The 22,516-nt window shown below is 37.3% G+C and overlaps 1 protein-coding gene across 6 annotated transcripts in view; it reads left to right on the top strand.

The window, feature by feature from the left end:
- Positions 1–22,516, top strand: part of LOC150087215 (tyrosine-protein phosphatase Lar-like) — a 1,652,393-nt gene that overhangs the window by 1,506,344 nt on the left and 123,533 nt on the right. For all 6 annotated transcript variants that reach the window (XM_090371077.1, XM_090371082.1, XM_090371081.1 and 3 more), the window contains one exon: positions 15,084–15,247. In XM_090371077.1, the coding sequence (XP_090227203.1) occupies positions 15,084–15,247 (164 nt within the window). The remainder of the gene's footprint in view (positions 1–15,083; positions 15,248–22,516) is intronic.

Here is a 22,516-nt window from a genome sequence, read left to right as displayed (position 1 = left end):
TCTTAGGATGGATGGCCCTACCTCTGCACTCACGTTCACTATCAGCTATGAGGTCTTTTATGTATTTAGTCCACATTGTCTAGTTTTTCTGATTCTTCCATGATAATCTCACCTTCGCCATTTTAGGTTGAAGCTAGTTGTTTCCTTCTATTATTTCCAGAAATCTCTTTAATCCTTTTGTGAAAATTGAAATCATGTTTTTCTTGCAGAGCTTCTATTTCTTTGCATTATGTGATCCAGCCCTCTTTAGCACCTTTAATTTTGCTCTTAATCAGTCTATTCACCTCCTTTTACCTTAGTGCCCTGCAGTTCTTAAATGTTCTGGACTTCTCCATGAGTGTCAGAATTTCATCTATCATCCAGTCCTTCTTCAGACATTTTTCATAACCTAGAACTTCTGAGCTCATTTCAGTTGTTGTTGCTATTATTTGGTTTTTAGGATCATTAGCAACTAAGGCCATATTGCTCCGGCGATATGCGGTGGTGATTCCCTGACCTTCCGCATCCTCCATATTTGGTGGTCACGAGCTCGAACCCCGGTCTAATCAAGAAGCATGCGCTACACACTGCTGTTCCTGCCCACCTGGCTACGGAGGCGCATGCTAATTTCAGTCAGAACAGATTTAAACCTCTTCCAAAGATCTTCCACTCCCCCTCCTCCTGCTTATGGATGTGTTGCAGTCTTTCGTTAAGGCATGTCTTCATTAACTGATACATTTCTGGATTTTTTAACTTCTCCAAGTCAACTTTTTTCATCGGCTGCTTTCTCCTAGTAGCCTTCAATCTCAGCTTGATCTCAATTATGACTGGATTGTGGTCTGAATCAATATCTGCACTGGGGTATGTCTTGGTGCTTTTAATACTGCTTCGGAAATGCTGATTGATCATGATATAGTCAGTTTGGTTTCTTACCACGTTTTGTGTGTTATCTTGGGACGACTTCCATGTATAGAGCCTTCTCTTGGGTAGTTTAAACCAGGTGTTAGCAATCATCAAGTTCTCCTCTTGGAAAAATTGTATCAGCTGATCCCCTCTTTCATTCCTTGCTCCAAGACCAAATTCTGCTACAGTTACACCAGATCTGCCTTTTCCAACCTTAGCATTCAGATCTCCCATAACAATATTTAGGTCTTGTTGCTTTGTTAGTTTGTCTGCTTCTTTCAGCTCTGTATAGAAACATTCAATTTCCATCCTCCTTCTCAGCTATCAGAGCATATACTTGAATTATGTTGACATTTAAAGGTTGTCCCTTCAGCTGGAGTAACATTATTCAGTCGGAGTGTGGCACAAAGTTGAGGACGCTTTTTGGAGATATCCTTGGTGACTAGGATCCCCACTCCATACTGGTGTATGTTGTTGTTATTTCCAGAGTAGTACAGGGTTGTGTCTTCAGAAACACATGTGCCTGAACTAGGCTATCTAGTTTCACATAGCACCATCACCTGTACATTAAGTCTTTTAATCTTCTGGATCGCATTCTTAAGTTTTCCCAAAGCAAACAGTGTTCTGACATTACATGTTCCAATTTGCAAAAGATTTGCCGTTTTGAGCCCAGGAATTCTTAGCACCCCGTCTTATTAAAGGGACGGCGGGAACTCAGGGCCGATTGTTGTAGTTTTCTTGCCATGGTAATTATTCTAGAGCTATAGTAATGCAGTAGTTTCCCTGTTGACTTTCTGCATTGAAGTGCTGTAATGACATAATATATCCCTAAGCCGTCAAGACAGTGACTGTTCAGATAGCTTCTATCTCCGCTCATTGCCTGTACTGTAGGAGCTGCTGCCTTTGTCCATAGGTGTTATTCAGAGCACCTTCTCCTAGGTACATTGCCTTACTGGGCTAAAGAGTCACACCTACCCTGGTTTGAATCAGTTTCCTTCTCCTAGGTATCTCTCTTAGTCTGGCTCCTACCTCATGAAGACCCGTCCAGCTTGGGTGACCCTATTAGCAGCTACACTACTGCTGGCATGGCTCTCGTGGTTGTCAGAGTGCATAAGCCCTGCAACAAGGTCAAGATACCATTGAGGGGCTTATACAGCATCAGCCAAAAAAAAAAAAAAAAAAAAAACCATTTCACCTATCCATTCCCTCTAATGGTTTGTCTAGTTCTTCCTTGATGTTTCACTATAATATGTATGTCTTTAGGAAGGATAGACAAGATAGAAAGTGTGTGTGTGGGGGGGGGGTAATGCTTCTTATCAAAAAGTACATTGAGAGCAACTAATTTTCAATTTCAATACTTATGCTTGACAGCATAGAAGCTGTGTGGTGTGAAGTAGTTGGATGCAAAGGTGAAATGAGAATGAAGTGTGTTACCGACCAGAAGGTTGTGTGCTACCGACCAGAGTATTATGAGAGCCTCTATATGCAGAATGTCTTATTATGGGTGTTTCATATTACCCCTTATTGACTGGAGCAAGTGGTAGGGGAAGATCACCATGGGGACAAAATTTTTGAGGCATTAGAAAAAATACTAGGGGTAGGAATATTCCATACATGATCATTACCTGTGAACCACGTGGCATCATAGGGCTCACAGTACAGGAACCATTAGAAGGAAGTGACCACATAGTCCTTAATTGGAAGATAGAGAAAGAGGTTGCAATTGTTAAAGGTAAAGGCTGGGGTTTGATTTCAAGAAAGAATGTGGCAGTTTACGATGTCAGATGGTCTCTTTCAACTGGGCAGATAGCTGAGAGAGGGTTAATACATTAGAATTATGGAATATCTTTAAACAATATTCACAGAGCTGACTGTCCAATACAGATAAAAAAGATGGCATGGGACAGTTATAGAGTGAAAAGTACTAAAGTCTATGATGCCTACAAGTTGGTGTGTAATAATACCACACAAAAGGTGAGGTTGGCAAAGGCTGACAGTGATTTTCAGCCTGAAGCTGAATCACAAGAGCAAAGAACAGGAACAAGGAGTTTTTCAAATATGTGAGTAATCTAAGTGATGATGCTGATGAACTGAATGCAATACATGGACATTTAGATAGAAATAGAATTATAATGGTATACAACATGGTTTTAAGGGAAAGTGATGTTTAATTAAATTAGTTAGCTATTTTGACACTGTTACTCATGAGCTGAACTGTAGGAAATTTCAGCATTGTTTAATTGGATGTCAGCAAAGCATTTGACTCAGCTCCTCATGAGAGGTTACTGTATAAACTGTTGGAATCATAGTAAGATTCTAAGTTGGATCACAGGCAGCTACAGGACAGCAGGAAGCAGACAGGGCCATCTTTTCCATTAGGCACTTTTGGCCGTGCCTAGGACCTATGAAGTTTTTAGAGACTACAAAAAATTTAAGGGGCTGAAAAAATATAATTCAAATAGAATTACAGTAATTTATTCCAGCAATAAAATTCTACAAACTGATTTTTAAAGTACAGTTTCCGAGATAAATTATTTATTTATTTTTATTTATTTTTTTATTTTTTGCTGGAGTGATTGGCCAGCAAATTTGGCCAGTGCTGTCAGTACTAAAAAACATTATTGTAAGTAGCTACTTAGTGCACCGATCTCATGTTGTCAAGGCACCTTCCCCATGATTTGCCTTAGTATTGCACTACTCTAAATAACGCACATTGCTTCAGTGGTGGAGTATATTGCTCTTTTACTTAAAGTGGCTTTAGCCACTGTCAAGACTTAAGTTTTGATTCTGTTTGGATTCTCATCAGTGAGTGCTCAGGTGAACAATGTGAAGAGCCTAGGAACCCAGTGATTAAAAGTACCCACAATATATGAAATACAAGAGGGTGCACAAAAATAAAATTACACGAATTAACCTTAATATACTTAGATCATAATATGAGATCAGTGTGCAAAATAACAAAAGTTATTTTTCTTATGCTCAGTGCATAAAAAAACAACTTTGGCCACTACTCAGAATAATGTTAGCAGAATCATTAACAATGTCATGAAAGTTAAACTTATGGGTTAGTTAGTGATGGATGAACATTATGTAAATAACATTTCCAAATTTATTTAAAACCAGGAAATTAGGTTTAATGCAAGGGCATTTTAATTATGTTTGATATAATGTACTTGAGGCCTCATAATAGAAGAATACCTAGAGTCTATGTACACCAAAAGACATCCCTGAGACAGAGGGTTGTAATTACTAGTTTCTCTTGAGATTGGTTTAGAAGTGTGATCCCCAAGGAGTTGGTTCCAGGACTGTTGTTTCTGATTTTAATATATGACATCAACAACAAGATAGTGAGTGTGATATCAAAATTATAGATGATATTATTATTATTTCTAGCCATATAGTGCAAGGAAGCCTGAGGCTTATGCTGCACCAGCCAAAAAAAATTTCCGAGTTAACCTGAGAGAGAGAGAGAGTCAGAAGTATAAGGGAATCACCAAGAAAGAGAAGAATGATGATATCCAGCTCAGGACCCTGGGTGTGTCAAGCAGTGTTCCTTCAGTATGATTTGGACAGGCTTCAGGGATGGTCATAAAAGTGGCAGCTATATTTTAATGCAGCAAAATGCAAGATCTTACACTTAGGAAATTGCAACTCCAAAATAAATCATACACTTGGTGGGGTTGCAAACATAATTAAAAACTGTGGAGGGAGGAAGGATGGGATTTGGGCGCGGCAGTATCAATTGCTTACTAAGTGTTGCATGCAAAGATAAGGAAGTCATAATCCCAATGTATAAAGCTATTGTAAGACTGCACTTGGGGCACTATGTCTAAGTGCAGTCTTACAATAGCCTTACCATAACCTTACAGTAAAAGTAATGTAAAAAGTTACCTTAAAATAACCTTTTACCTTACTCTTACATACCTAAAAATGACATTCAGCTTCTTAAAAGGTCCAAAGACTGGTGGTCTGCTTGTGAGATCTGCAAAACACCACCCATATGAGAATAGATTTTGAATGTGTTCTTCAGAACCTGGAAACCAGGCACCTTAGTCAGTACTAAGGTGCTTGGTTGCCAGGTTCCGATCAAGGACTGTAAGGCTCTAAGAGGATATAGTAAGATAAACAAAGGCAAAATTTGCATTGTTATACATGATTTCAAAACTAGACCATAAATTCAAATTACAAGGGAAAGGATTTAGACTGGATTATATGAAATTTTCTTTTAATAATTTATTTTTTAAATAAATTTAATAATTTACCTCCTCAGGTAATTCAGGCTGACATTGGGAAATTCAAAAGTCAGCTGGATGTGAGGAGGGAAAACATATAGGTTTTTAATTTTCTTTTTATTTTTTATAGATTTACTTTTATTTTTTATTATTTATTTTATTTTGTATATTTTTATCACCAGTGAAAACCACTGACTTCCTTGCGCTACATGTCTGATGCCAATAATAAATAATGAATTATGAATATTTATCCAGTGACATATGGCTATCAGAACTTGTATTTCTGCTTGATTTATTAAAGTTAAACAAACACACATGCACACACACACACACACGCTAGGTTTACCGAGCATGTGTGGGTGAATATTTGTATTTGTAAAAATATAAATATTCGACTGAAAATATTCTTTCTTGACTGATAAACATATTGCTCTTAAAGAAACAATAAGTAGAAAGAGTATATTGTACAGAATAAGTTGTTTCTTTTGATGTGAAAAATAAGTGTTAATGAAGAAATAGATTCATAAGATTCATATTAATTATCAGTGCTTATTTCCTTGAAAATATGCTATGCTAATTATTAATGAGCTGAAACTAAATGCCCAAACCTGGGATTGAAAATAATCTGCAGATAAAACTGATGCTGATGTACATTATCAAATATATTTAACCCCAGGGGCTCACATCTGGTGAGTATGGGCATGGCATACCCAGGGTCCTGAAATTTTTTTTTTGGCTGGTGCAGCATAAGCCTCAGGCTTCCTTGCATCATATGGCTAATAATAATAATAAGGTATCAAAAATTGTGGCGAGAAAAATTATATGTGGAAGGGTTTAGTTGTTAGACAGTGATGCATTCAAAACCTTCCATAAGGAAAGTAATATATTTTTCATAATAAGATAACTAAAATAATTTTGACCACTATGCCATGGGGCTTAGAGGGGAACAGGCATTCTGTTGTCAGACACTCAGTCTAAAACACTGATGGATCCAATATCTTTCTATTTTAGAAGATTTAGAGAAGTCTGGTTGGCCTGCCAACCTAAAATCCACTCGTGCACACATCAGTGGCAAGCCCTGTTACGTCACTTTGGTGGCAACAGATGTGTAAAGTGGTTCTCTTCAAGATGCCTGGTCAGAGTGAAAAGGAAAAGACCAAACCCTCCAGCACATTTGTTTCATTGACAACACAATGAAACAAATGGCCCTCAGTCCCCAACGGCTTTCACTCCCCCTCTTACGGCAGCAAGAGGGTCAGAGTGGAAACAGAGGGTGCTAAGTTTCCATGCATGGCAGCCTGGATACGACCAGGATATAAACAGCAAATTCGATTATGATAAATGAAGAGCAAGATAAACACTGACAAGGACAAAATTGAGTACATTGAATTATGCAAAGCTATTAGAAAGAGACTCAGAGAGGACATAAGAAAATTTAACACAAAAAAAGTAGAACAAATATTAAGGGAAAACAAAGAACTTTGTTTTCCCTTAATATTTGCATTAAAATCAGCAGCCATGAGCTGTAATACAGAAAGACAAATGAATCTGTCTGAAACTGAAGATTGGTGATGGTGTACTTATAAATAGCAGAGAAGGCATAATTCAAATAGCAGAATACTACTATACAGAATTACACCAGAAGAGGTTGAAGAAATGTACACTGAAATTGAGAGTCTTCTAGATGAGCAGAAAAAGGCACTACACTATCATTATGGGGGACTTCAATGCTAAGGTTGGAAATAGACAAAACAGCACAGAAAGGGGAACTATAGGAAATTTTGGAATTGGTGAAAGAGGTGAAAGATTTGTGGAATTTGCAGGATCGCGAAGAATGTCAGTAATGAACACTTTTTTCAAGAAAAGGGTGAACAGAAAGTGGACATGGAAGAGCCAAAATGGATTACCAACTAATAAAATTGTCTTCATCTTCACTAACAGAAGATATTACCATCCAGAACAAGGTAAACGTTGGAAGTGATCACAGAATGGTAAGGTGCACACTTGATATAGATGTAAGAAGAGAAAGGAAAAAACTGACTAATATATAATACAAAGGTCTTTGAAATAACAGAAGAGGAGAAAAAGCTGTATGTACTGGAACTTAAGAACAACTTTGAGCTTCTGCAGACCTTTCAGGACCAAGATATCGATGAGGAATACAACAATTTTATGAAAGTGATAAAGCCTGTGAAACCTATAGGTAAAAATAAATCCAAAAAAGAGAAAAAATTAATCAAGAAACACTTGTCACGATGAACCAAAGGTGACAAACGAAGAGCAAGATAAACACTGACAAGGATAAATTGAGTATACTGAGTTATGCAAAGCCATTAGAAAGAGACTCAGAGAGGACATTAGAAGATTTAACACAAGAAAAGTTGAACAAGCATTAAGGGAGAACAAAGGACAAATCAGCAGCTATGAGCAGTAATATAGAAACACAAAAGATACTGAAACTGAAGAATAGCGATGGTGTTCTCATAAATAGCAGAGAAGGCATAATTCAAATAGCAGAAGACTACTATACAGAATTATACTAGGAGCGAGGGAATGATGCCAGTAGTGGGGAAGATGGATCACAAATTAGTAACACATACAACATACCCAATATCCTTCCTGATGTGGTAGAACATGCATTGAAGAAAATGAAGAATCAGAATGCCCTGGGGGAAGATGAAGTTACTGTAGAGTTGCTAAAATTGAGAGGAAGAGACATGACACAGAAACTAGCAAAACTCTTCAAAAAATGCATTAGAAAAGGCGTAATGCCTAAGGAGTGGAATAATGCAGTCATAGTTTTGCTGCATAAGAAAGGAGATAAATCAGAAATTGGAAATTATAGACCAATTAGCTTGTTATCCCACATCTACAAGTTGTTCACAAGGGTCACTAACAGATTAGAAAGAATACTTGATGAGAATCAACCGAAAGAGCAAGCTGGCTTTAGGACAGGATTCTCAACTATGGATCACTTCCACAGAATATCACAGCTAATGGAGGAAGAAAATGAATATAAAACACCATTATGCCTGGCATGTGTGGATTATGAAAAGGCATTTGACTCCATACAGCATAAGTCAATGTTCTGGGCACTGGAAAGACAAGGCATAGATACCCCATACGTTAAGATTTTGAAGAAAATATATGAGAATGCTACCTCCTTTATTAGACTACACAAAGACAGTAACAAATTTAAAATTGAGAAAGGAGTTCAACAAGGAGACACAATATCTCCGAAGTTGTTTACTTCGGCAGAGGTAAACAACTTCTGAAAGGTGCCTTTGAGGAAGCTTTCAGAAGATTAAGCTGGTCGCAGAAAGGAGTTAATGTGAATGGAGAGTACCTAAACCATTTCCAATTTGCGGATGACATTGTGATCATAAGCCATAATCCCAAAGAACTAGAAGAAAATCTTAATTGGTTATGCAGAGTTAGTAAGGATTTCAGACTAAAGATGAATGCCTAAAAAACAAAGTAATGATGAACAAGTATGCTACAGAAAGGGATATAATGATTGAAGAAGCAGTAATTGAAAAGGTGAAGTCATACTTATCTGGGACAAGTCATTAGCTGAAATAATAATAAATGGCTGGAAGTCAAGAGAAGAATAAATTTCAGATTGATAGCATTCAGGAAATATAGTCACATACTGAGGAGCAATATCCCAGTTTGTCTGAAATATAAAATAAAGAACCAATGTATACTCTTCACCATGACATGGAAGTGAAACTTGAGCACTCACCAAAAGAATGGAAGAGAAGCTGAGAACTACACAGCAAAGAATGGAACGAATTATATTAGGAATCAGACCATTAGATAAAACGAGAAACACATGGATTAGGCAGCAGACTCAAGTAAAGGAGAAACTAAAGAACTAAATCTTGGGCAGGGCACATAGCTCGAAAACATGATGACAGATGGACTAAGAATATCTTGAAACAGGCCTCTGAGGTTGGGAAAACTCATGTCACAATAATAAACTCATACACTAATCAAACGGTTAGTGTATGAGTTTATTATTGTGACATGTTTAGATTGAATTAAGAAAATTAAAGAAAATTTTAATACTGTAAAATAAAATATAGTACAGACAATCTATTTACAATAAATATAAAACTTAAAATGGATTAAAATAAATATATAAAACAATTAAAATATAGGATAAAAGCGCTAAAACTAGACTGTAGCTTTCGGACTGCTTCCATTCTCAACAGTAAGTTAAAACTTACACGATACATCTTTAAATAGCAGGCTCACGGCACTTCCACACGTGGTTCGACCAGCGCATGTGCGGTACTCCCTTCATGCTTATTAGAACTGGAAATGGCTCGGGAGTGCAGAAAGCAAAATCGTTCATCTGTAGTGAGAACCACAGCCTCAAAGAGGGGGATGCATACACATACCCCTGTCTCTGTTAATAGTATTATTGTCTGATGAACAGATTCACAAGCTCTTGAGCCACTTGCGGTTCCAAAACCAATGCACCCGGTCAACGATGACCGCATCCTCTGGGGAGATCTGGTGCTGCTTCTCCCAAAAATGTTCAGCCACAGCAGACATAATCTGTGGTTTTTATGGCATTCATGTGTTCCCCAGATGATCCTTAAATCGCCGCCTAGTTTCACCCACATAACACTCCCCACAATCCAGGCACTTTATCATGTATACGACCCCACTACCGAAATCATTCGTTATAGGGTCCTTAACCTGGGACACCATCGTGTGCAACCTACGCCCTGGCAGCCGCACACAGCGTGTCTGGCATTCACAAAGCACTCTTGCTATACGCTCAGTAAGGCCCAGATAGTAGGGAATGTATGCGGTGGCAACCGGCACAAACAGTTCACTTTGCCTGGGCATCAACCCCTCTTATATATTTGTCCATGACCCTGTGGGGGTAGCTGCATTTCTTAAGGTCTGCTGTGACTCGTCTAATTTCCTTTTCTCTATCCTCAGAGGTACTGCAGTGGGACTCTACCCTATCTAATAATGACTTAACGACGCTGTTCTTATGTTGCATAGTTTGCGCCGAACTATAGTGAGTGTATTGGCTCCGGCACATAGGTTTTTTAAACACTGTTGTTTTAAGACTGTCCTGCTCTAAAGACCAATACAACAAGAAATGGGAGGGTATCAGCTGCTCCCATCTCTGAGGTGAACTGGATAAATTGGGAGAAGCTGTTAAGCAAATGAAGTACTTCATCCTCTCTCCCCTTCTGAATAATGGTGAATGTGTCATCTACATATCTTTTCCATTTGCGCATGGGGAACTCTAACCCATCGAAGATCCTGTTTTCCAGTTCCTCCATGGCCAAACTATGGCACTAATGGGAGAACCCATGGCTGTGCCATGAACCTGCTTATACATGACTCCTTGGTACACCATAGTGGTGCTAGAAAGGCAAAGTTCTACACCAGAGCAAATATCCTCCACGTTTATAGGAGACCTGCTACTAGGAGGATATTTGCTCTGGTGTGGAACTTTGCCTTTCTAGCACCACTATGGTGTACCAAGGAGTTATGTATAAGCAGGTTCATGGCACAGCCATGGGTTCTCCCATTAGCGCCATAGTAGCGAATTTGGCCATGGAGGAACTGGAAAACAGGCGCTTCGATGGATTAGAGTTCCTCATGCGCAAATGGAAAAGACATGTAGATGACACGTTCACAATTATTCAGAAGGGGGAGAGAGGATGAAGTACTTCATTTGCTTAACAGCTCCCAATTTATCCAGTTCACCTCAGAGGTGGAAGCAGCTGATACCCTCCCATTTCTAGATGTATTGGTCTCTAGAGCAGGACTTAGGCTTAAAACAACAGTGTTTAAAAAAACCTATGTGCCGGAGCCAATACACTCACTATAGTTCGGCGCCAAACTATGCAATATAAGAACAACATTGCTAAGTCATTATTAGATAGGGTAGAGTCCCACTACAGTACCTCTGAGGATAGAGAAAAGGAAATTAGATGAGTCACAGCAGACCTTAAGAAATGCGGCACCCTCAGAGGGTCATGGACAAATATATAAGAGGAGTGATGCCCAGGCAAAGTGAACCATTTGTGCCAGTTGACACCGCATACATTCCCTACTATCCAGGCCTTACTGAGCATATAACAAGAGTGCTTCGTGAATGCCAGACACACTGTGTGCAGCTGCCAGGGCGTAGGTTGCACACGATGGTGTCCCAGGTTAAGAACCCTATAATGAATGATTTCGGTAGTGGGGTCGTATATGTGATAAAGTGCCCGGATTGTGGGGAGTGTTATGTGTGTGAAACTAGGCGGCGATTTAAGGATCGTCTGGGGGAACACATGAATGCCATAAAAGCCGCAGATTATGGAAAGTCTGCTGTGGCTGAACATTTTTGGGAGAAGCAGCACCAGATCTTCTCAGAGGATTCGGCCATTGTTGACCAGGTGCATGGGTTTTTGAACCGCAAGTGGCTCGAGAGCTTGCGAATCTGTTCATCAGACAATAATACTATTAACAGAGACAGGGGTATGTGTATGCAACCCCCTCTTTGAGGCTGTGGTCCTCAGTATGGATGAACCGTTTTGCTTTCTGCGCTCCTGAGCCATTTCTGGTTCTAATACGCATGAAGGGAGTACCGCCCATGCACCGGTCGAACCACGTGTGGAAGTGCCGTGAGCCTGCTATTTAAAGATGCGTCGTGTAAGTTTTAACTTATTGTTGAGAATGGAAGCGGTCCAAAAGCTACAGTCTAGTTTTAGCGCTTTTATCCTATATTTTAATTGTTTTATATATTTATTTTAATCCATTTTAAGTTTTATATTTATTGTAAATAGATTGTCTGTACTATATTTTATTTTACAGTATTAAAATTTTCTTTAATTTTCTTAATTCAGTTTAAACTGTTTGTGTATGAGTTATTGTGACAGATGGACTAAGAAAATAACAGAATGGTATTCAGAGGAGCTAAAAGAAAACCTGGAAGACAACAGTGGAGATGGACAGATGAAATTCACGAATACGTGAGTAGTAAATGGATGGCCATTGCACAAAACAGGAGGGACTGGAAAGTTGCTGGAGAGGCCATCATCCTTCAGTGGATTGAAAATGGCTGATGATGATGCCAGGGAAAATAATGAGTTCAATAGAATCTCGTGGAATCTTTACTCTTTTTTGGGATAATGTGCAGCATGCACAAAGGTGCATAAATTTATTTTGTAAAGGATGGCAGCAGAATAGATGTTTTTCTGAAATTTGTATTCAGCCATAGTAATTTATTGTTTCAACTACAGTAATACCCCGAAGTTATGCGATAGTTGGGTCCAACGAAAATCGCTTAAGTCGAATTCGTAAGTCGGGGTATAACTTTGCATATAAATACATATAAATTTTGTTTAACTGGGACCAAGGACTAACAAAAACACTAGTTTAGAAGAAAAATATTTAATAAAATTGCAGTTCTTTATACATATTAATACAAAATATGTATTAAAAAAATAAATGAGTTACTTAAAAAAGTTATTTTGATGTCGATGGTTTCATAAAATCTAACAAATTTGTCTGACGACATAGCGCCTTCTTTTTTTCACGCAGAATTTCTTCGTAGCAAGCTAATAATTTTTTTATTCCTTGCTTTGTAGCTGTAATGCGTTCTTCATTGGAGTCTATGTTTTCTAAAATTTTTAAGCCCTTTTCAATTGAGCTGAGACCTTCTGTCAAGCTTGCAATTGTCATGTGCTTTTCTGGTGGAACTGGGTCTGAAGTGTCGGATACTTCAGTGATGTTTTGCTCACGCATCTCTATGAGCTCATTCATTATCAGCTCCTGACTATGTGAATCCAACAGCTCGTTGACATCATCACCATTGACTTCCAAATCTAATTGCCTGGCAAGATTAACAACTTCTATCACATGAGCGACATGATCAGTTTCTGGTGTTGTTTTCATCTCGTTTTTGAAAAAAAATGGACAGTGTTTCTTCCAGACACCATTCAATGTTTTTTTGTGAATTTCATCCCAAAATTCTTCACTGATTCTTACGGCATCTAAAACATTGAATTGTTTCCAAAAGTCTTTAATAGATATCTCACTATTTTGTCTCATAGCTTCATTCAGACGTGCAAACGAACGCCTCGTGTAGTAAGCCCTGAATGTTTTGATGACTCCCTGGTCCATCGGTTGAAGCAAGCTGGTTGTGTTTGGAGGCAGAAACACAACTTTCACACGTGGGTCGAAATTAATTAGGGTGGCAGGAGGGTGACCGGGTGCATTGTCAATAAGAAGCATCACTTTAAATGGAATCTGTTTAGACTTGCAATAACGTTCGACTTCGGGTATGAAGTGGTGACCAAACCAGTCCTCAAAAACGGAAGCTGCCACCCAAGCTTTATGATTTGACTTCCAAATCACTGGTAAGCTAATTTTAGATATACACCAAACGAAAAAATCAAGAACCACGTAACTCCGAGTTTGCGTAAGTCGCGGTATTACTGTACCTGCTTACAGAACAACACAGTTAAGTTTATTACCCTGTTGTTCTGGAAGTAGATAGTTTGAATAAATTTAAAGAAAGTTGAGTTGAATTATTGAAAGAATGGACAAATGAAATGAATGTGTATGTTTTTTTTTTCTCCTGCTATATAAGCCTTGTATCATGTTTCCAATACTAATACGAAAGCCCAGTATACCTTGATTTATTATATTAAAATTCATGAATTCTTAGCTAGTGTAATAATATGTTTAAATAAAGTAGCAGGGTAAGAATAACAGAGTCTAGTTTTGGTTGATTCAAATTAATAGCTCTATCTACTGTTACACCAAGAAAAGTTTTATCAGACAATTAATAAAATAGAAATACCAGTCACAATCCAGAAATAAAACTCCCCAGTAAATATTAGTGCTACCTAAGGACAAACCAGAATCCATGCTCTGCAAAACAAGAACAATCAGAGTCCATTAATTAAGTAAAAATTGGAAATTATTCTTCCTTATTTGGAATTACTAAAGGGTTTGAACCTTTCTTCCAATTTAAAAAAAAAAAAAAAAAAAAAAAATTTGAAGGAAGGTTCTCTTTTAGATGAAATTAACAGGAAGTAGAACAACCTATTTATGTACAGAAATCCATTGATCTGTTGTTTTATGAAACATCATCATCATCATTTAGTTTTTCTCACATCATTTTTTAACCCGATTATTTTTTTCATCTTTCCTGTAGAGATAAGTTAGAAATTGATGTAGGCAGAATTGCTAACTAATTTTATCAAGTCACTGCCAATGGCTGAATAAATTTATTCACAGCCTTACCAGGTCCCTGAACCATTATTTTCTTATTCCACTTCTAGAAATTAATTGTCGTCACCACTGAACTCACTAAGACAGCAATTCTGCCTGCAGCAGAAAAGGAATATTAACTGTCTTTAGTCTCCACTTTTACTATAATATTTTTCCGAAATCACATGCAGTAACTCGAGATATGTTTAAGTTTGCAAAAAAATAAATTCATATTTCAGAAAAGTTTTGAAATATGAATTTATCTGCCTACCTAGCTAATTATACTCTTATTATAATAACAACCTTATAATAAAATTCAAATTCAAAAATCTAATTCAAAAATATGAATTTATTTTTTCTTCCTACTACATTTTACAAGAAATCTATTTTTAAACAGCTTAGGAATGTACAACAACAAATACAGAAAATCACAGTGCATTAATTACTTGCAGACACGTGGAAGTCAGTTGTTCAAAATAAAATTATAGTACAAGCATTTTCTTTAAGTTAAGTTAAGCCACTTTCACTGAAGTATGCCTGAAGAATTAGGATTTTTATGACAATGTTCAAAGAACACTAAATAATGAAGCACAAGATAGAAATTCTAAATTTTTTGAAACATTTATAATTTTGTCATAGTTGTCTAGGGGCTAATATAAAATCTTATTCAAGGGTTGTTAATGTCATTTAACTTCCACCATCATGTAAATCAATTTCATTACATAGATGGGCCTTACTACCGATAAAGAAAAAAGAGAAGTTAGACAGTTCCAGTTCACAGCCTGGCCTGATCATGGAGTACCTGATCATCCTACTCCTTTCCTTATGTTTTTGCGTAGGGTACGTGCCATGAATCCTCCAGAAGCAGGGCCTATGATTGTCCATTGTAGGTAAGTACACGGTAGCTTTAATTAATATTTACATATTTGTAACGTAGGTCTGTGTATGCATTCTTATTTTTTTTTATCATTTAAAATTTAATTTTGAAATTTATCTTGTATTTTTTTTCTTATGAACTGTGATCTTATATGGTTGTTCTGGAGTATAAACAGAAAATTTAGTTATTTATATTTTTTCCTGTTTGACTTATTGTCTTATTTGCTCAAAATTTTACTGCAAAAAGAACCAACCTCCCAAAAACTTTCTCAATCACTTCACAAATATCATCATCATTGGAATCTGTTATGTCCATCAGGTGTACATGTCACCCATCAGGTATACATGGTAATGCAAATCAGTGCTTCTGATCTGCTTTCCATTCACTATTTTCTTCCATGCTCCTATTTCCTCTTAGATATTTAACTCTAGAGTTCAGTATGTTGTTCTTTTTCTTATTCTTCTTCTTCTTCTTCTTCTTGACACCATCAATCCACCTTCCTTTGAGTCTTCTTCTGGTCCAATTACCGTTCATTATTGCTCTGAATATCTGTTTAACTAATATTCCTTCTCCCATCCTTCCTGCCTGCCCATATATCTCTTAATTTTTCTCAACTTACCTTTCATTGGATATTTGTTGCTCCAAGATTTTTTTTTTTTTTTTGATCAGTTCCATTATTTCTTACCCAGTCTCAGCTCTCTAAGTTAAAATTGACTTAAAAGCCATGTTATAAACAGCTTTTTTTGTCTTTTGATTAATTGTTCTTTTACTCTCAATGAACGTGGTTTTGGAATCTTTAATAAAGACTGTTACAAGATGAGCGGCTCTAGTGGGTAGCACAGTTGTTATAATCACCGTCCTCTCCATGTAGAGTTGAAAGACTGAAGATTCAATACTGTCAGTGATGTGAGGAATTTGTGGGTCTTTTTCACAACGTGGCTGAGTTAGTCAGTGTTAGGTGAGGGGTGCATGGCTTTTCCTCCCAGAAATTTGTGTTTTCATCCAGCAGACAGCAAATTGGAGAAAACATGCAATTTAAAAACATTATGTAGAGCACAGTATAACCTAAGTTACTGATTCGCCTAAAACTGTACGTCAGTCAATCAAGATAAGCAAAATTACCAGTTTTTGTTTAATTATTCTGTTAGGGTTGCTGATCTAAATTTTTCTTGTCTCTCCAAACTTTCGTGACTTTTGTGTCATGAAAATTTTTTGTGTAACTGATTTTCATGCCAAATTCTCTACCACTAGAGGTTTCCAAATATTTATACCTTTCACCCCCTTAAAATATTTCATAAATTTTATGTCTCCTTTCAGAACAAGTGCTAATAAACAGGTTTGACACATACTTTATAAATTAATATACAGGTAACTCTCGTATAACACAATTATTAGGTTCTGATAAAATGTCATGCTATGTGAAACCATGTTATACGGGAATAAGAAAAAGTACAAAAATGGGGGGGGGGGTTTACGTTCCAAAAGCTAACAAAAATACACTATTCTAGATTTCATGTATCTTCTGCTCTCTTTAAAAAATCATTAATCTGGGTTTGTTTGCTTTTGCTTGATAAATATTTGTGAATTTCATCGTATGGAACTAAGCATATTTGAAGTTCCCTTTTGAACTTTGGGCTCCTTTCATTCAAGAATTTGCATTAAAAAAATAAGATGCTAATGGCTCGGTTAACTTGATGCCTTCCCCTATGCTTTTTATTCTAAAATTTGGAAGTTTAGAATTTTCATCTGCGCTATCATTATCTGAATTGATTTGGTTTTACCTCTGATGCCATTTCCACCAAATTTGCTATGCCAGCCTCTTCTTCTACTAGTAATTCTTGAGCATCTTCAGTAATCATATCTTTTTTTTTTATTATTATTTTTTTTTTTAGGAGCATTGGCAACTAAGGCCATGTTACTCTGTGCATATTGTCTATAAATTGCATGTGTCCTGAGGTTGATTTTCTGTTTTGCTGGACAAAAAACCCGAGTTTCCAGGAGAAAAAACCATGCTACCCTCACCCGAGCCTGACTAACTCAGCCACGTTGTGAAAAAAACCCATAAAAATTCCTCCCTTCATCGACGGGATTTGAACTCGGATATTTTCCAGCTGGCGTTGGGAGGAGGGCGATCCTGTCAACTGTGTTACCCACGAGAGCTTCAGTAGTCATATCATCAAAACCTTCCCCTCCTACCGATGTAGCGAGTTCTACTATCGCACCGATTCCATTTTCTGCCCGTTCTATCATATTTCCTGAATGAACTGATTCTGGCCGTACATTTTTCCATCCACATTTAATTGACAGTTTTACTTCTTTCAGCAATAAAGCTACAATTCTGATACAGTCCACAATTGAGAAATGTTTCCATGCCTCCATTACTTCAATAGATTTGGAATCAATTTTTTTGCAAAATCCATTGTAGCAATTTTCTGATGTAATGAGTTTTAAAGGTGGATATAATGCCTTGATCTAACAGCTGAATGAAAGTTTAACTCAGCACAAATATGGCAGTAGGAACATAAATTCAACGTTTGGATGACTTTAATCTTTTGGGTGGCCTGGTGTGCTATCCAATAGTAATAAAACTTTGAAATCTAGATTTTTCCACAAGTTCAATAGCACAGAACGTAACATGGGGATTTCCCAACAAAATAAAATACAGGGATTTCTGAATTTGTTTTTTTTTTTTTTTTTTTTTGACTAGCGAGTCTACAGTGGGCATTTAAAAAGAGTGGAAACGTTGAAAAATTACATCCAACATAACAGCAGGGTTTTTCTCGCACAAAAATACCCTGTTATGATAGGTTTACCGAAATTCTCTAACTGCATTAGAGCAAATCTGTGTTATGTAAGTACCGTGTTGTGCAAGGATTGCCATAATTTATCAGTCATGTTAGAGCGAAACTGTGTTGTAGAAGTACCATGTTATACGGGGGTTGCCTGTATATTACTTCATTGTAGATGATCCCAGATATTGAAATAAAGGGCAAATAAAGAGCAGTTATTCACTGAAGAGTCTTGTTATTTACAAAAATTACTAGGCAACTGAATACTGAATATATCGAAGCAAATATACAGCCAATTTTCAGCTATTCACCCCCCATAAATACAGATGTACAGTAGATATGTTCCAGAAACATTTTGTATTGTGAGTTCACAAACTCACAATACAAAATGTTTCTGGAACATATCTACTGTACATCTGTACAATGATGAACCGAGACCACCTCAATGTGACAGACCAAATGGCGAGAGTAATCATGACCATGCACCAAGTCTGGTGCTATTCATGAACCAAAAAAAAAAAAAATTACATAATCAAAATGAATATCTGAAATGTGGCTTCTATTATTGTGGTGATGAGCAGAAACATATCCCTCTGTGTTTAATATGTGAACAGAAACTCAGCAATAACTGTAAGAAACCCTCTGTTGATGAGACATTTTGAAAGAAACTGTTTATTGTTTGTTATTTTGGAGCATTAGCAACTAAGGCCATATTGCTCCGGGATATGCGGTGGTCATTCCCTGACCTTTCCGCATCCTCCGTATTTGGTGATCACAGGCTTGAACCCCGATCTAATTAAGAAGCGTGTGCTACGCATTGCTGCTCCTGCCCACCAGGCTACGGAGGCGCCTGAAAGAAACTATCAAGACTTGAACAGTAAGTCCATTGCTTATTTTGAAGAGAAAAAGAAGTATTATATAAAAAAGACTTTGTTTGTGAGTTGTAAAAACAAATTATTTGAAGCCTCACTGAAAGTGTGCTTGTTGCATTGCTTGTTAAGGAGGCTTGCCCACACTATTGGTGAAAATTTGATAATGCTGTGTGCTATTGACCTGTACAAGACAATATTCGGACCTAGAAAATCAGCAAAAATAAAACCAGTGCCAATCTCTAATGGCATTGTAAAATAAAGGATCTCTCTCTCTCTCTCAGGGCAACTCGGGATTTTTTTTTTTGGCTGGTGCAGCATAAGCCTCAGGCTTCCTTGCACCATATAGCTAATGAAGAAATGTATTGACATCTGTATTCTGACAGTGCCAATGCTATGCAGGGTCCCATTTGAAGTGTTGCTATGAGAATCAAGGCAGTAGCACACCCTTCTTGCTCAAGTAGCCACTGTGTATTCCACAGAGAAAAGCTTGAAAAACAATCCTGCAAAACTGAAAGATATTTAAGATACTAATAGAAATTGCCAATTATGTGTGAAATCTAGAGGCTTAAATACAAGGCTTTTCCAGCATATTTACAATGAAAATGGGTAGCGACTATGACTGCTTAGTTTTTTACAATGAAGCACATTGGCTGAGTCGAAGTAGAGTGCTGATGTAATTCTCTAAATTATGCTCTGAAATTGGGATATTTCTTACTGGTCGTAAAGTTAAAGCCACAATAAAAACAATTTGAGATAAACTGCAGAGATTCATCAATTATGTCTAGTGATTATAATTCACAAAGGGTTGCATACTTTTGCTGATACATATGAGAAACTGAATGCACTGAATCTCTTAATTCAAGGTAAAAATGTGACACATTTAATGACTAATGATAAAATCTTTGCATTCAAAGATAAACTTATTCTTTGGAAAAAGAGAGCTGAAGCAGGACAGTGTGATAACTTCGATACTTTTACTACATGTCTTGTTGAAACATCTCTGCAGAGTCAGACTTACAGAAAGCCATAATTGACAGCTGTGTACACATCATGTGTACTCTCCCTTCCAATGCAGACATTGAAAATTACAGGTGTTTAGCTATCCTTTTCTTGAAAAAAACAAAACTCCTCTGACTTATCCACAAAAGAACTGATTGATATCCGATGTGACACATCACTCCAAGAAAAGCTTTTTAGAGTTCCACTGTCTTCATTCTGGGCTAGTTTGTTGGACTCTTTCCCTAATATAGCAGACAAAGTAGTTTGTAAACTTTTAGCATTTGTGATGACTTATTTATGTGAATGTGGGTTTACCAAATACTGTGACACAAATTCAAAAAAGAAAAACAGACTTGATGCTTCAGCAGATATTCTTGTCATTTATCAGTTTTAGCACCTAATTTCAGTAAAATCACTGTAAATCTGTAACAGCAGGTCTCTCATTATATTCACTGAGTAAGTATATTTTTTATTTGGAGTCTTAATAATACTTACATTTTTTTTTTTTTAGTTTAAAATTTTAAGAGTAGCAATTATTTTATGGTTCCGCTATAATGTGGTACACACATGCAAAAAACTGAACAACCCTCCTTTCTTAGCGTTCTATACCTATAATAATCTTGGGGGTGGGGCGGCTACTACCTCCGCCAAAAACATTGAGAACCACTGCTTTAGCATTAACATTAGTAGAGGCATATGATGCAATAAAGCAAGCTTATGCAGCATCAGCCAAAAAAAAAAAAAAAAAAAACGCTCCCATTTCATTCCAAATACCTGTCCAGCTCAGCCTTAAATTTATTTAGGCTATCAACTTCCACAACAAAGGATGGAAGTCTGTTCCACCAACCAGCTACCTGCTGGCTAAAGGCAAACTTTCACATATCTATCCTACATCTCTCTTTCCTCAATTTGAAGCCCTCTCAGGTGATTATTCTGTGCAAGAGGAAAAATTCCATCAGCATTGAGCATGCTCAAACCATTCAAAAGCTTTATACACCTCAATCCCATCACCTCGCAGGTGCCTAGTCTCCAGACACTGTAATTTGCAAAACTTAAGCCTTTCTTCATAAGAGCAACCTTTTTGCTTTTGTTCCATTCGCTAATCTTGTTGCCCTTCTCTGTACTCATTACAACAGCTCTACATCCTTCTTAAAATGAGGCCTCCAGACCTGTATACAAGGTGTGGCCTGACATTGCCTTATACAAGGGGATAATCACCTCCTTATCCCTGCTGGAAATATTCCTATATATCATTGACAAGACACCATGAGCTGCTCTTGCAGACCATCTGCACTGCTCACAAAACTTCATATCTGCCTGCACAATTACCCCCAGGTGCTTTGCATTCTCTATCACTGTCAGTGTTGTACCACAGAGTTGATATGTTACTCTGGGGTTACTGCTTCCCATATGTAGTACTTTACATTTGTCAAAATTAAACTTCATTTGCAATCTCTCAGCCCATTTGCTCAACTTTTCTAGATCCTGTAGCAGTAGCAGCAGCGTACTGTCATTAGTGTCCTTAACAACCCTTCCAACCTTCGTATCGTCTGCAAACTTGGACATTAAGCTTGATATACCATCATCAATATCATTTATAAATACAGAAAACAACAATGGACCCAACACTGAATCCTGAGAGACTCCACTAATAACATTAGTCCACAATGAGCAGTGTCCATTGATTACTACGCTCTGTCTTCTCCCACTCAACCATCCATAAAGGGATGGTTGAGTGGGATCTAAGATCCAAATATATGATATCAAAGTTATTCCCTGCATCCAGTTCCTTTGTGACCACATCGTAGTATCCAATCCAATTTATCAGGCAACACTTTCACTTAACAAAACCATGCTGTGTCCGAGCTTTAACTGAAGTCTTGTCTAGATGATCCTGCAGTGCTTCTTTAACTAGTGACTCCATTAATTTCCTGGAACAGAAGGTAAACTAACAGGTCTATAATTGCTTGTGTCAGCCTTTGATCCTCTTTTGTGAATTGGGGTCACATTTGCACATCTCCAGTCCATGGGGAATGGACTGGAGACTCCATTTCAAGGAGAATTATGGCTAAGGGTTTGCTTTCTTCCTTTGCTTACTTACTCATAATTATGGCTAAGGGTTTACTTACTTCCTTTGCTTACTTACTCATAATTATGGCTAAGGGTTTGCTTACTTCCTTTGCTGCCCCCTTTAATATAACTGGATAGATCCCATCCACCCTGAGTGCCTTATTTATATTTATCTTGAACAATGCCTCCTACACTTTCCTCTCTGTTATTACAAAATCATCTAGCTCACTGCCAGAGTTGAACTCACCTCTGGCATTCCCCTCCCTGAATAAATCCTCATGTGTGAATGTAGATGCAAAATACTCATTTAGTTTGTTAGCCACCTGAGTAGGATCATCAACAGTTGAACCATTAATATCCAGTGGACCAATCTGATTCATCCCTTTCCTTCTAGAGTTTACACAGGTAAAGAACTCTTTGTTGTTTTTCTTTGCATCCTTTGCCAAAGATTTCTCATAATCTGCCTTTGCCTGCCTAATCTCCTTTGTGACTTGGTTACAGACCAGCTTATATCTATCATAGGCTTCCATGTCACCCATTAATTTATATGTA

The sequence above is a fragment of the Mastigoproctus giganteus genome, chromosome 4 (genome assembly GCF_048544385.1).
Source record: "Mastigoproctus giganteus isolate SK-2022 chromosome 4, ASM4854438v1, whole genome shotgun sequence".
In the NCBI taxonomy this organism is placed as follows: domain Eukaryota; kingdom Metazoa; phylum Arthropoda; class Arachnida; order Uropygi; family Thelyphonidae; genus Mastigoproctus; species Mastigoproctus giganteus.
Note: the sequence above shows the minus strand (reverse complement) of the source record. Positions and strands in the feature narration are given on the sequence as shown.